The sequence below is a fragment of the Phyllostomus hastatus genome, unplaced genomic scaffold, assembly GCF_019186645.2.
Source record: "Phyllostomus hastatus isolate PE091 unplaced genomic scaffold, TTU_PhHast_1.1 phas_scaffold_501, whole genome shotgun sequence".
NCBI lineage: Eukaryota > Metazoa > Chordata > Mammalia > Chiroptera > Phyllostomidae > Phyllostomus > Phyllostomus hastatus.
The window spans coordinates 32,335,101-32,346,152 of record NW_025334033.1 but is presented as its reverse complement, the minus strand read 5'-3'; the positions used below and the strand labels follow the sequence as shown (position 1 = coordinate 32,346,152).

General features: G+C 50.7%; 1 protein-coding gene across 3 annotated transcripts in view; it reads right to left on the bottom strand.

Moving 5' to 3' along the window:
• Positions 1 to 249: 249 nt before the first annotated feature.
• The window catches only part of PAQR5 (progestin and adipoQ receptor family member 5), a 69,935-nt gene continuing 59,132 nt past the window's right edge, over positions 250 to 11,052 (bottom strand). For all 3 annotated transcript variants that reach the window (XM_045823528.1, XM_045823527.1, XM_045823529.1), the window contains exons 6-8: positions 8,815 to 8,911; positions 6,602 to 6,743; positions 250 to 3,536 (exon numbers count right to left, since the gene is read on the bottom strand). In XM_045823528.1, the coding sequence (XP_045679484.1) occupies positions 3,295 to 3,536; positions 6,602 to 6,743; positions 8,815 to 8,911 (481 nt within the window). In that variant the 3' untranslated portion in view covers positions 250 to 3,294. The remainder of the gene's footprint in view (positions 3,537 to 6,601; positions 6,744 to 8,814; positions 8,912 to 11,052) is intronic.

The window sequence follows — 11,052 nt, the reverse complement described above, 5'->3', positions numbered from 1 at the left end:
ACTCACCATGATCTGAATTTATCTTGTCTGACTGACTGATCAGAACATCAGCTCTGTGAGGGAGGGACAGTGTGGGTTTTGTTCACTTCTGTGTCCCCTGTTCCTAGGACAATGTTTGCTCTCTATACACCAGGCACTGAATAAATGTTCAATGAACGATTTAGCAATGCACACATGTTCAGATGAATGAACACATTTGCAGTGTGGTAGATGAAATATTATCAAACCAAGTGGGAAGCAGGACAACTGTTTTATAATAAATAAATTTATTTATTTCTCCCACAGTTTAAGGAAACCAGACACTGAAAGAACATCTCCGAGTTTGGGAATGGGTCTTTGCCTTTTCATCCACTACGGACCGTTGACTAGAAGAACATCAGAGGCTGGCTTTCATACAAGAAGGATGTAATGTTTCATATAAGAAGGGTATCACAGCCCAAACAAATTTGGAGCACAGTAGATCCAAAAGAAGTGATTTGCCAACTTATCTAACAACACTATTCTCTTCCATCCCCTTCCTCAGAACTTCTCATATGAGCAGGGTTCCACAAAAAAGGCACTTTGAAAAACATTGCAACAGATCAAATATTTAACTCACTTTTACCCAAAAGTTTCTAAACTCCCACTTCCAATTCTAATCAACAATGACAAACATTTCTTCGACAAAGAAGATGGATCATGTCTCTCTAAAAATCGAGCAATAGAAAACGAAACTCCCATGTGTAAAAGGAGGTAAAGTTGACTAAATGGCCTCATTCAAACACATTCAAGTTTTATCACAGCTGTAGTGGCTGGTAAGTTTCAGAGTTATGTTTCTCAAGCAGGGGGAGGGGGAAAAAGGACATCCCATTGGGACTGTACCTGCCCGCCCCACGTCACCCCTTTGAGACAGGGCCAGGGTGAGCAGGTGACATCAATGGGAGGATGGCATGTGTCTGAAGTGTATGGAGACATCAAAGTTTGTTTGAGAACTGCATTAAAAAGCATCTTCCCAGGGAGGTCTTCACCCGACTCACTGCCAACCTTTTTGACTTTCTGGGATGGTGTAGGCAAAACCATACCCATGTCAGACTTAATACTTAATGATAATTCACCTATTTGAACTCATTCTTCTACATCTCAGAAGCGTCTAAATCAGTGTACTGCAAAGTGTTATAAAACTTTAATGTGTAACACTGTCCAAAAATATACAATGGAACTAAGTTTACCAAACTTATAAAAACACTATGAAACATTGGATCTTATTTTGGTGATTTAACATTTCTTTTTCATCATTAGGCTTGAAAAGTAACAACCAAAGATTAAATAATCTAAAAGCCCTTCCAGTTAATTGCCTGTTATCTTCCAACTATGTCTAAGCTGAATGAAGAATATGACTTTACTGTTATAAACAAGAGAATCTGAAAGCCTTCATGTCTCTGGCATTACTAAAATAGGGTATTTAAATGCTGTTCTTTTTTCCACTATAAAATTGAACTTATAGTAAAATGAAATGGAAGCCCACTTACCCCGCTGGAATAAAATTTTACTAATGGTTTCAGATTGTTGCTGAAACACCAAATTTTGTCGGGTACAGTAGTACGCAATTAATGTATTGATACCAAAAATTTACCATATAATTTTATCAGTTTACTTCCCCCAGAGGGAGTAAAGAGATAATAAAACTAATGAAATCACATTTCTTGACCACTCTCATCCAGGATAAATTGTTGCTTGACCTCAGAGGACTGGATGATGAGCTATTTACAAGGCCATTCAACCTGGGCCAATCACGCACGAAGGCAGTATTCTAAGACACAGGGGTGTTCCTGAGGCAGCAAATAGGATCCTGCGTTGCAGACAGCCCCTTAAGTCATTAACGAGTGCAAATCGGGGGTGGGGAGGGATGGGCCTCTGTTAACAGTCGCTTTGCATCGACATTTCTGTATGCTCTGAAAAATACCCAGAAATACTGAACTTCAATTAGTAATGCAACAGATGAGAAAGTGCTCAGTGTTTTAGTACTATGCAGAGTAGAAAGCGGGGAACACATCCTTAGGGGCTGAGTTGCTACAAATTACATGAGGAAAACAAAGCCCAGTGCCTTCTGGCATTCCTGACACCAGCGTTTCTTCGAGTTGGGCCTGCGGCCCTTCTGCATTAGAATCACGAGGGCTTGCTCCAGTGCAGGTGCCCTCTCAGGAACCTATATTTTCACCAGCAAAGCAGAGTCTCCTGGTTTCCCTGGGAGCCTGCACTTGTCACAAGTTCAGCAAGTGTTACAGATTCTCTGGAAAGTGTGGAAAATCACTACATTTGACCAATCCTTTGGCAAGGTCTTTAGCATCTTTGGCACATGAACACTAAAATTGGCAGCATATCTGAAGTGATGAAGCCACATGAGATGCATGACATCCCTAAATACAGTGCTGTCATTGTTTTAAAAGGTGACCAGTGAGCAGAACCAACAGGGATTGACTCAGCCAACTCCCACGGTGTAACACGATTTACCTGCACTGCATAACACTTCGCAGCATCAAATGGGCAACAAGAAACCAGAGCAAAACAGAACATATGAGATGACATCAGCCATAGGCTGTGGACTTTTAAGAAAATCCAAATTCATAGTCCAAAATGCAAATCCACTGACATGAGAATTTACACTTTGAAGCAGAATAGACCTAAGGAAAAAGAGAGTTCTCTTTCTATTCACGCCCTTCACTAGGTGGGAAAAGAAAGAGGACCCCCTCCTCAAACCAGGTCTCTCCCTTCATTCTGGAATGCCTTTCCAGTCCCCAGGGCTCCCACAGACCCATGTTCCCCTTTCTAAGGTCCTCTCCCTGACCTTTCTGGCTTACTCTCCTCCACTGTGGAAGCCCTTGGGAGAGGCTTTGCTACATGAAACTCACCAAATGAAGCAAGTTCCACTTTTAAAAAGTAATACTACAAGGATTGTAAAGCTTCACCTATTTAACGGTAAAGCTGCAAAGGCAGTATGCTCAACCCAACTGCTTAACTAGAATTTCAAAACTCATTTTAAATAAAGTTAAGACTTAATGAAATATTATTTGCCTGAACAATAACTTGCACAAACCCACATTCTCCCTTTAAAACCACACATGCAGAATCAGTGCACATTTAGAGAAATTTCCCCAGTTACATATCTTATTGATATGAACCCACTCAAAAATGCCAAGACACCAGTCATTACGAATATTTCAGGCCAGCGTAAACTGGCACCACACAACAGGTTTATGGTGGTTAGGATGTTGTAGCTTGGCGTTGACATCAAACACAAAGAGCTTGGGGTCTGAATCATGCTTCTTTTTTATGTGGTTCTGGCTCAGGCGCCCGATACAGAACAGCTGAGAAGTAAATTATGTTGCTGAGGCTGAAGACGAGGCACAGGAGTATGGCTCCGGCGATCTGAGGAAAAGACAGGGCCCCGGAGCTGGCCAGGAGCCACTCCTTCCTCAGAGTCTTGTCCAGAAGGATGGCTTCCATCTGCATGTGCGTAGCCAGGATCACACACACGTGGAACAGCTGGTGACTGTGACCTGCAACAAGCACACACAAGGCCACCGAGATCAGCGATAAAACAAAGAACGACTCTGGATCCACGCCGTGGCATGTGCGCTAAAACCACTGTGATGAGGGGAAGGAGCTAGACACGAGAGACACAGGCAGCACAATTCCATTCCCGTCCCCGGTCCAGAAAAGGCAAGTCTGCAGACATAAAGTGTGGACCGGCGGCTGCGCTGGGCGGGGGTCGGAGTGGGGGTGAGCAGCGTATGGGCTTGAGGGGTCTTCCTGGGGCGACAGAAATGTCCCAAACCTCATTTATGGTGATGGTTGTCCAGCTTGGTAAATATAGTAAAAGTATCATTAAACTGTGTACTTGAAATTGGAGAATTATGTGATATGTAAAATGTGCTTCAGTAAATTTGTTTTTAAAATGTAATGTGAGAGAAATAAAAAGGCCGGCAGAGCAAACCGAATTCAGCAGCCCTGTTTTTCACATGAAAACATTAGGCATCATGTCCTGTCAAAGGCCATCCTGTAAGGGCCAGCGCTAATGAGCTCACACTCTGACCTCCGTGCCAGAGGACAAGCCACCGAAGTCTCCACTGGCCACTTAGGAGGTGGTCCATTTCCTACTGCTGGCTAGCCCCAGACGTGACCTGCAGGAGCTCCTCCTCTCCACGGGCACCTGCACATTCTCAGGGTTGGGAGTGGGGCTTGCAGAGGGTGCTGGGCGTGGGCAGGGACCTGCGAATTCACTGGTTGGTGAGAAAAGGAGTCCAGGGCTGGGGACAGCTTTGGGAGAGGACCTTCAGGAGCCAGGAGGAAGAGGAGGTATCCTGGGCTGAACTATGTCTCCCTCTTTCAGATTCATATGTTGAAGTCCTAACCCCCATACCTCAGAGTGTGACCATATTTGGAAATGGGGCCTTTTAGAGATAATTAAGTTAAAACGAAGTCACTAGGGGCCCCCTATACCTGGTGTCCTTACAGACGAAGAGGAGACTGGGAGGGGCACATGCACACACAGAGAGGGAAGACCACATGATGACAGATGAAGGCGGCCGTCTACAGGCCAAGGACAAAGGACTCAGAAGGAACCAACCTGCTGACACAGGGATCTCAGCCTCCCAACCTCCTGAACTGGGAGGAAATGAACCTTGGTCACTTAAGCTGCCCTGTCTGTGGCTCTGTCATGGCAGCCCCAGCAGACTAACACAACGCAGGAGTTAAATAAGGATTTTCCTTTAGTAAAAAATAAAGTGTTCAGCGTTGTACCCCAGGACTTAACCCAGGAAGGGGCCAGCCTGGACACCTGCACAGCTGGGCAGAAGCAGGGTTGGAAATGAGAGTGCACCTGGGTGGTCGACGAGCTCCCTATGGCAGGAGCTGTGTTTCAAGGTGCCCCCCTGCCTCACTCACACTACACTGATGGGCTGTGTACAGTTTCCAAGCCCTGTGGGTGGTGCAGCAAAGTGGCTTCTGTCCAGCAGAGAGCCATGCTCTCCAAGGACACAGGACCAAGCAGAGAGGTGACTCGCTGTGCTCACCAGTGGAGGCTCAAATCTGTCTCTGTTAGGACAGGACCCAATAAGACGGAAGAGCCCCGGGCCCTGGGCACATCTGAAGTGTGGCTGCAGCGGGAGGAGTGGTCTCAGCAATCCCACTGGCAGGAATGGGGAGGGGCTTCCTGGGGCCAGCCCTAACCAGGCTGTTGCAGCACTTCCCTCTGGGGCTGGTGGGGAGGGTGCCCATGTCCAGCAGACCCAGCGATTTAATGATCTCTCATTAACTGCTGTCTGGCGAATTTCTCCCCATAGGGATGTCTTTCTGCTCTGTGCCACTAGGCCCAAGAGGACAGGATAGAGTGAAAAAATAAATGGTATTAAGCCAGGGAGCTGGCAAAATGAGACCCAGGGCCACTTTGCCTGCAGCCCCAGACTCCATGCGCAGTCACCTCTGCAGCGGCAGCAGGGCTGGGGGTGGGTGTGGTCAGTGGGCTCCTGTGGGCAGGTGCCCCTGGCCCTCTTGTCTCTCTTCTTTTTTGAAATCTGCTCTCCAAGCAGTTTGCTTGTTGTAATCCCCCAGCAGGAGAGAATAAGTAAAGGAGATAAAACTCTAACCAGGATGAACAAAGCAAATCTGACCATGTGTCTTAGGTGGGAGGTGATGGAAAATTACAGACAAAATGGGCTCGGAAAGAATCAAGGTGCCTGCCCACCACATGGATCCCCATGACAGCTTGTCTAAAGGGTTCTCTCCCCAAGACACATCAGCCTCACCAGAAGGGGCCCAAGGGCCTCCCCCAGCCAGTCCCAGAGCCAAGGTGGGGGAGTCGCATTCTGCAGTGCCTGCCCCGCTTCCCTAGACAGTGGTGGGAGGAACTCTACCAACAGGTGTAAGCCCTGTGGCTCCGACACCTCCTCACCACCACATCTTCTTTAACTTCAGTGAGCTCAGGCTCAGGAGAGAGCCACACACAGCCTCTGAGTGAGCACTGGGCCCCGCCCCCCAAGTTTCTGGTTTGAGATACCTGGGGCAGGGCCCGAGAATGTGCATGCTCCCAGGTGATGCTGAAACTTCTGGTCTGGGAACCATACCTGAGAACCACTCCTCTGCCCTGCCTCCTGGGCCCATCGCACCCACCTGAGCGAGACAAGTGCAGAAACATTCCCCTCGGCACAGCCCTGCACAGCATCTGGCGCCCTCAGAGCCATGTGCACCCTGTCTTTCCTCTTCCTCTCCAGGGACACCCTCAGTGGCCATTTGACAATGGGGTTTCATGTTCTACATGATAAGAGGACTACCCTGGCCCCATATCCCACAGAAATGCTTTAGAGTTTTAGATCCACCTGTTCTCCCATCCTCCCTGGCCATTTGCTGGCTACGCACATTCTGGATGTGGTGAATGCACAATTTCACTCACCTTGGCCTGCACCTGGAGAACTTCCTGAAGAACTGCTTCTCTCCCTGTGCCTGCCTCCCTTCTCCAGCTGCGTCACGGGTGTCAGGGATGGGAGCTCCCCCCCCACCCCCAGCCCTGCACTGCCCCCCGGGCTGGAGGGCAAGGGCAGCAGAGCCACCGCAGGCGCACACTCACCGATGTAGTCGAAGCATCCAGGGGCTAGGCGCTCTGGCAGGTGCGCAGAGTAAAAGAAAGAGGCCAGGAGAGTCATGGCCACGTGCTTCTGGTGGTACAAGGTGGCTTCATTCTGCGCACTCTCCCCTGGGAACAGGAATAGCTGCAGGTATTTAAAAGAAACATCGGGTCTTGAGAGGAGGCCCGCTTCCTTGTCTTCACCTGCAGACAGCTTGGCACCCACGTGCAGGCTCCGCAGGCCAAGGCCCCCACCCCCTCAGGGTCGTGTTTGCGAAGGGGACCTCTCAGGGGCTGTGTGAGCAGAACTCCTACTCTGAGAGGGCTCAGTTGAGATCCAAGGCAATTGTGCTTTAATCCCCCAACTGCTCATGAGAACCTTTTCGGTTGATTACAAAAAAAGGGGGGGGGGAGGAAAGAAAGGAAAACAAAAGAGAAGAGGAAAGGAAATGGAAAGAAAACCCCATTAGATACATTCCCATTCTTTTTTCCAGAGGTAGTGGGTTCAGTCCCAGGTCGGGGTGCATACAGGAGGCAGCTGATTGATGTTTCTCTCTCACATCATATTTCTCTCTCTCCCCCTTTCCTCTCTCTCCAAAATCAGTAAATATATCTTCAGGTGAGGATTAAAAATTAAATTTAAAAAAAGTGATCATTTCACTTTAAATTCACTTCTAACCAGCACATCCCCTGAACTGATACTCCTAATTGAGACTTCAAGATTTAGCAATTCCTCGAAGGCCTTCTGAATCATCCAAAGGTGTTACTTACAGCCAGGATACCATTTCAGGGTTAAGTGTAGTTTTTGTTATTGTTATAAATGACGGCAGCAGCCACCACCCTTGGAGGCGCAAGGCCGGGCCCTTGACTTGCATCATGTCACGGGCACCTCACAACCGCAGCCGTAAGGCAGAGTCTATTTCTCCGTTCTGCAGACGAGGAGGCTGGGCCAGAGGTGACTCGCAAACCACCAATGAGAAGTGAAGTCAGGATCTGGATCCAGGCAGACTGACCCCAGAATCCGTGCGCTCGTCAATGTCGCCGTTTAGGGTGGACCTCCCTCCCCACTGCCCTCTGCAGTTGTGCGCCAGGAGGCAGGAGCCCACTGTGCCCATAATAACGCAGACCCTGAGCTGTGTAGTTTGGTGGCACGTGGGACCGGTCTGGTCTCTCTGCTCTAGTTTCCTCCGTGTGACCTGTGTCCTCAAGGAAGGAATGGGGGGAATGGGCTGCACCCCCATCTCTGGGTCTCCCCCAGGCCCACATGGACAAAGCACAGAGCATGTGGTCAGTGCTCCAGCTGAGAGAGCCCCCCTGCCCCTCCCACTCCCCCTGCCCCTTCCCTTCACTCCTTGGCGCTGCCATCTCGGTGGCGAACATTGGATCCACAGACTGCCTCTGGGAGGGGAACGCCAGTCACTGGGTGCTGACCATGTGCCAGGCATCGCTGAGCCCTGCGGCTCTCTTGTTTTGATGAATCTCCTCTACCCCACTATGAAGGAGGGGATGTTAGTCCCATTTACAAATGAAACTGAGGCTCAGAGAGGTTACGTGCTCTGTGTGAGGTCACACAGCCAGTGAGCAGTGGGACTGGGACTCGAGCTCAGGCCCATCTGTTTTGAGAGTGCATGCACTTCCTTACTTCCATTCTTTCCTCCTGCACCCTCCAATTTTGTGTTCCCCATCTAATTCCTCTCTCTCTTTAAGATCTTCATTCATTCTTTTCCCATCACTACTAATAATACATTCATTGCTGATAATACATAACAATGCTTTCTAGGGACTCTTGCCACCATCTCATGTAATCCCCCTGAGCCTGATGAATGGGGTGTTACCACACTTCTTTTCCCCATGAGAAATCAAGGCACAGAGGTGATGTGTCACTTGCCCAAAGGCTCCAGTGAGTAAGTATTAGAGGTCTGTCTTTAGAGCCCATCCCCCTGCTCACTCTACTAAGCCCCAGGCTGCCTCCCCTGCCCAGGATTGCCCCCCGTCGACACCCAGCACCAGTGGCTGGCACAGCTCCTGTGGTTCCTCCAGGCCTCTGTGCCATACCATCTCCTAACCACTCTGCAAGTGCCAGTAAGGAAGCACCTGGGGCTCCACTCCCGTGTGTCCTGTGGCGACTAGTGTGGTGCTCTGACCCTCAGGGACTTGGGAAACAACTGACTCCCTACCATTGCCAATAGGAAGAGGGGACGGTGTGGGGCCCTTACCCTGTAGAAGATGGGGAGAGAGTCCCAGGTGTAGGGATAAGCAAAGGCGAGGACTCGGAGCATCTTACAGAGCCTGGGCTTCTGGACTTCCAGAAACCTACATCAGGGGTGAGAGGGCCGGGGGAGAAATGGGATGAAAGGAGTGTTAGTAAGTCACACACACACACGCAGATTTAAAACAGCCAAGGGCAAGCTGCCAACGGTCTTGGGAGGCAAGAATTCTGGGACAATCTCCTCCAGCAGCTTCTCCACCAGCCTTTTCCTTCCTCCTTCCTCCCTTCTCCCACCTCCCATAGGAGTGGCTCAGCCTCAGAGGTGACAAGATCTCAGGGGAATCTGTCTCCTGGGACCACGAGAAGCAATGGCACCCAGATGATGCCAGGGAGGAGAGCTTGGCAGGAGCCCTTCAAGCACCAAGTCATCTAACTGCCAAAGAGCCTTTCTGAAGAGCAGTGACTGCCAGGCTGGGAGACACATGGGCGTGGGTGGCCACAGCGGCACAGGCCCTTGGGGTGAGCATGTCTGTGAAGGTTGAGATGCCTAATCAGTCAGGGCCACCCCGGTGATTACCGTGCAGAAACCTTGCTTCAGTTAGGTGTTTGATCTCTCTGAGGAATTCCTAGAATATTTACCACCACACACAGGGATACTGCTGCCTGGGGAAACTGAGTCAGTGCAGTTTTTCCTTCTCTCCTTGTCACCATTCCTATCTACCTCCAACCCAAAGACAAGTGAGGTCAAAATTCCCACAAGTCGTGCTGACTGTCAGACAGGCAGGTCCCTGGGATGAAACAGGACAGGGCCTCAGCGGGCCTGGGCCTGGCCCGGGGCGCGGGCAGCAGCAGAGGGTTGGGGAGCAGGCCAGCACAGCTGGCAGTGAGGGGATGGCAGGGGCCAGGAGAAGGCGCACGCAGAACCACAGCCCTGAACGGGACTCAGGTAAAGGAACGCTTGTGCACCGGGGATGGGTGGTGGGACAGGTACCCGCTTCAATACTGCAGGGTGTTGTGGAGGGCTGGGTCCTCCCTCGGTGCCCACGGGGCTGCACAGGTGACCTGCAGAGCCAGCATGCCAAGGCTCAGGGGGCGTCTGTTCTGTAGGACAATGAAGGCACTCAGCCCTCGCAGCCTTCCTCACAGTTTGGTCCATCATCACGCTCTACCGAGGGGACAGAGTCCGTGTCCCACCACCATGCCTCACCTCTGCTCCCCAGAACCCCTGTCCCAGCCCACAAGCCTGCACCTTCTCCCCCAGACACGGTCTGCTGCTCCCCCAGCCCAGGCCCATTTTCCCTGACCAGGTTGTCTATGTGCCCCCTGAGCCGGCACAGGCACCTGACCAGAAACCCCATTGCTGCCCATATCCTTGGGAGCGGGATGTGGCAGAGACCCCCACACCTGCCTCCTGGTGGTTGGCAACCTTCTCAAGGGCTGGAGCTGGGTTTGCTCAGGTCTGGGTCCCCATGCTCAGTTCAGAGGCTTGTGTGAGGTCTTGGGCAGAAGACAAAGCCCATCGCCTGTGTTCTGTCCAGCCCTCAGGGCGGCCGAGCATGGGGATCTCTGTTCTGGGGTAAGAGGCAGCCCTATGGGACCTGAGAAGCCCCACAGTCTCCAGAGACAAGCTCCGACTTCACTCAAGCCCACCAGCCCATCCATCCTTTTCGGACCCTGCCCATAAATCAGAGAAGCACCTGGCGGCAGGAGGTGAAAAAACAGGTCAAGGAGAAGGAGGAAGAGAAATAAGGGACGTCAGTTAACCATCCCCCCACCCCCCAAACAAAAGCCCCAGCCTTGGAGTAAACCGCAAACCCTGGGGTAGGTGAAGCAGCACAGTGCCGTGATCCTGCATGCAGTATTTGCCCTGGACAGTCTGGGTTCAAATCCTGTCTCTGCCCTTCGTGACCGTGTGACTGCAGGTCCTGTAACCTTTGTGCACTTCAGAATCCTCGTGTGTAACACAGGGACAACGACCATATCCCCCCATGGGCTTGCTGCAAAGACTTGATGAAATGATACAAGAAGCTTATAACTGTGCACAGCACAGAGTGACACTCATAAATGGCAGCTTCTACAACAAGGTGTGTCATGGGACCCGTTCTCTCCCTTCCCCACCTAGGAGCCAGGTTGTACCAGAAACCAGAACAGGAGGGCACAGACAGGTGCTGGCGGATTTGTCTAAAGTCAGATGACTAAGAAGGGGCAAAGCTAGGATTTAAACCCAGGGCTGCCTGGCTCCCAT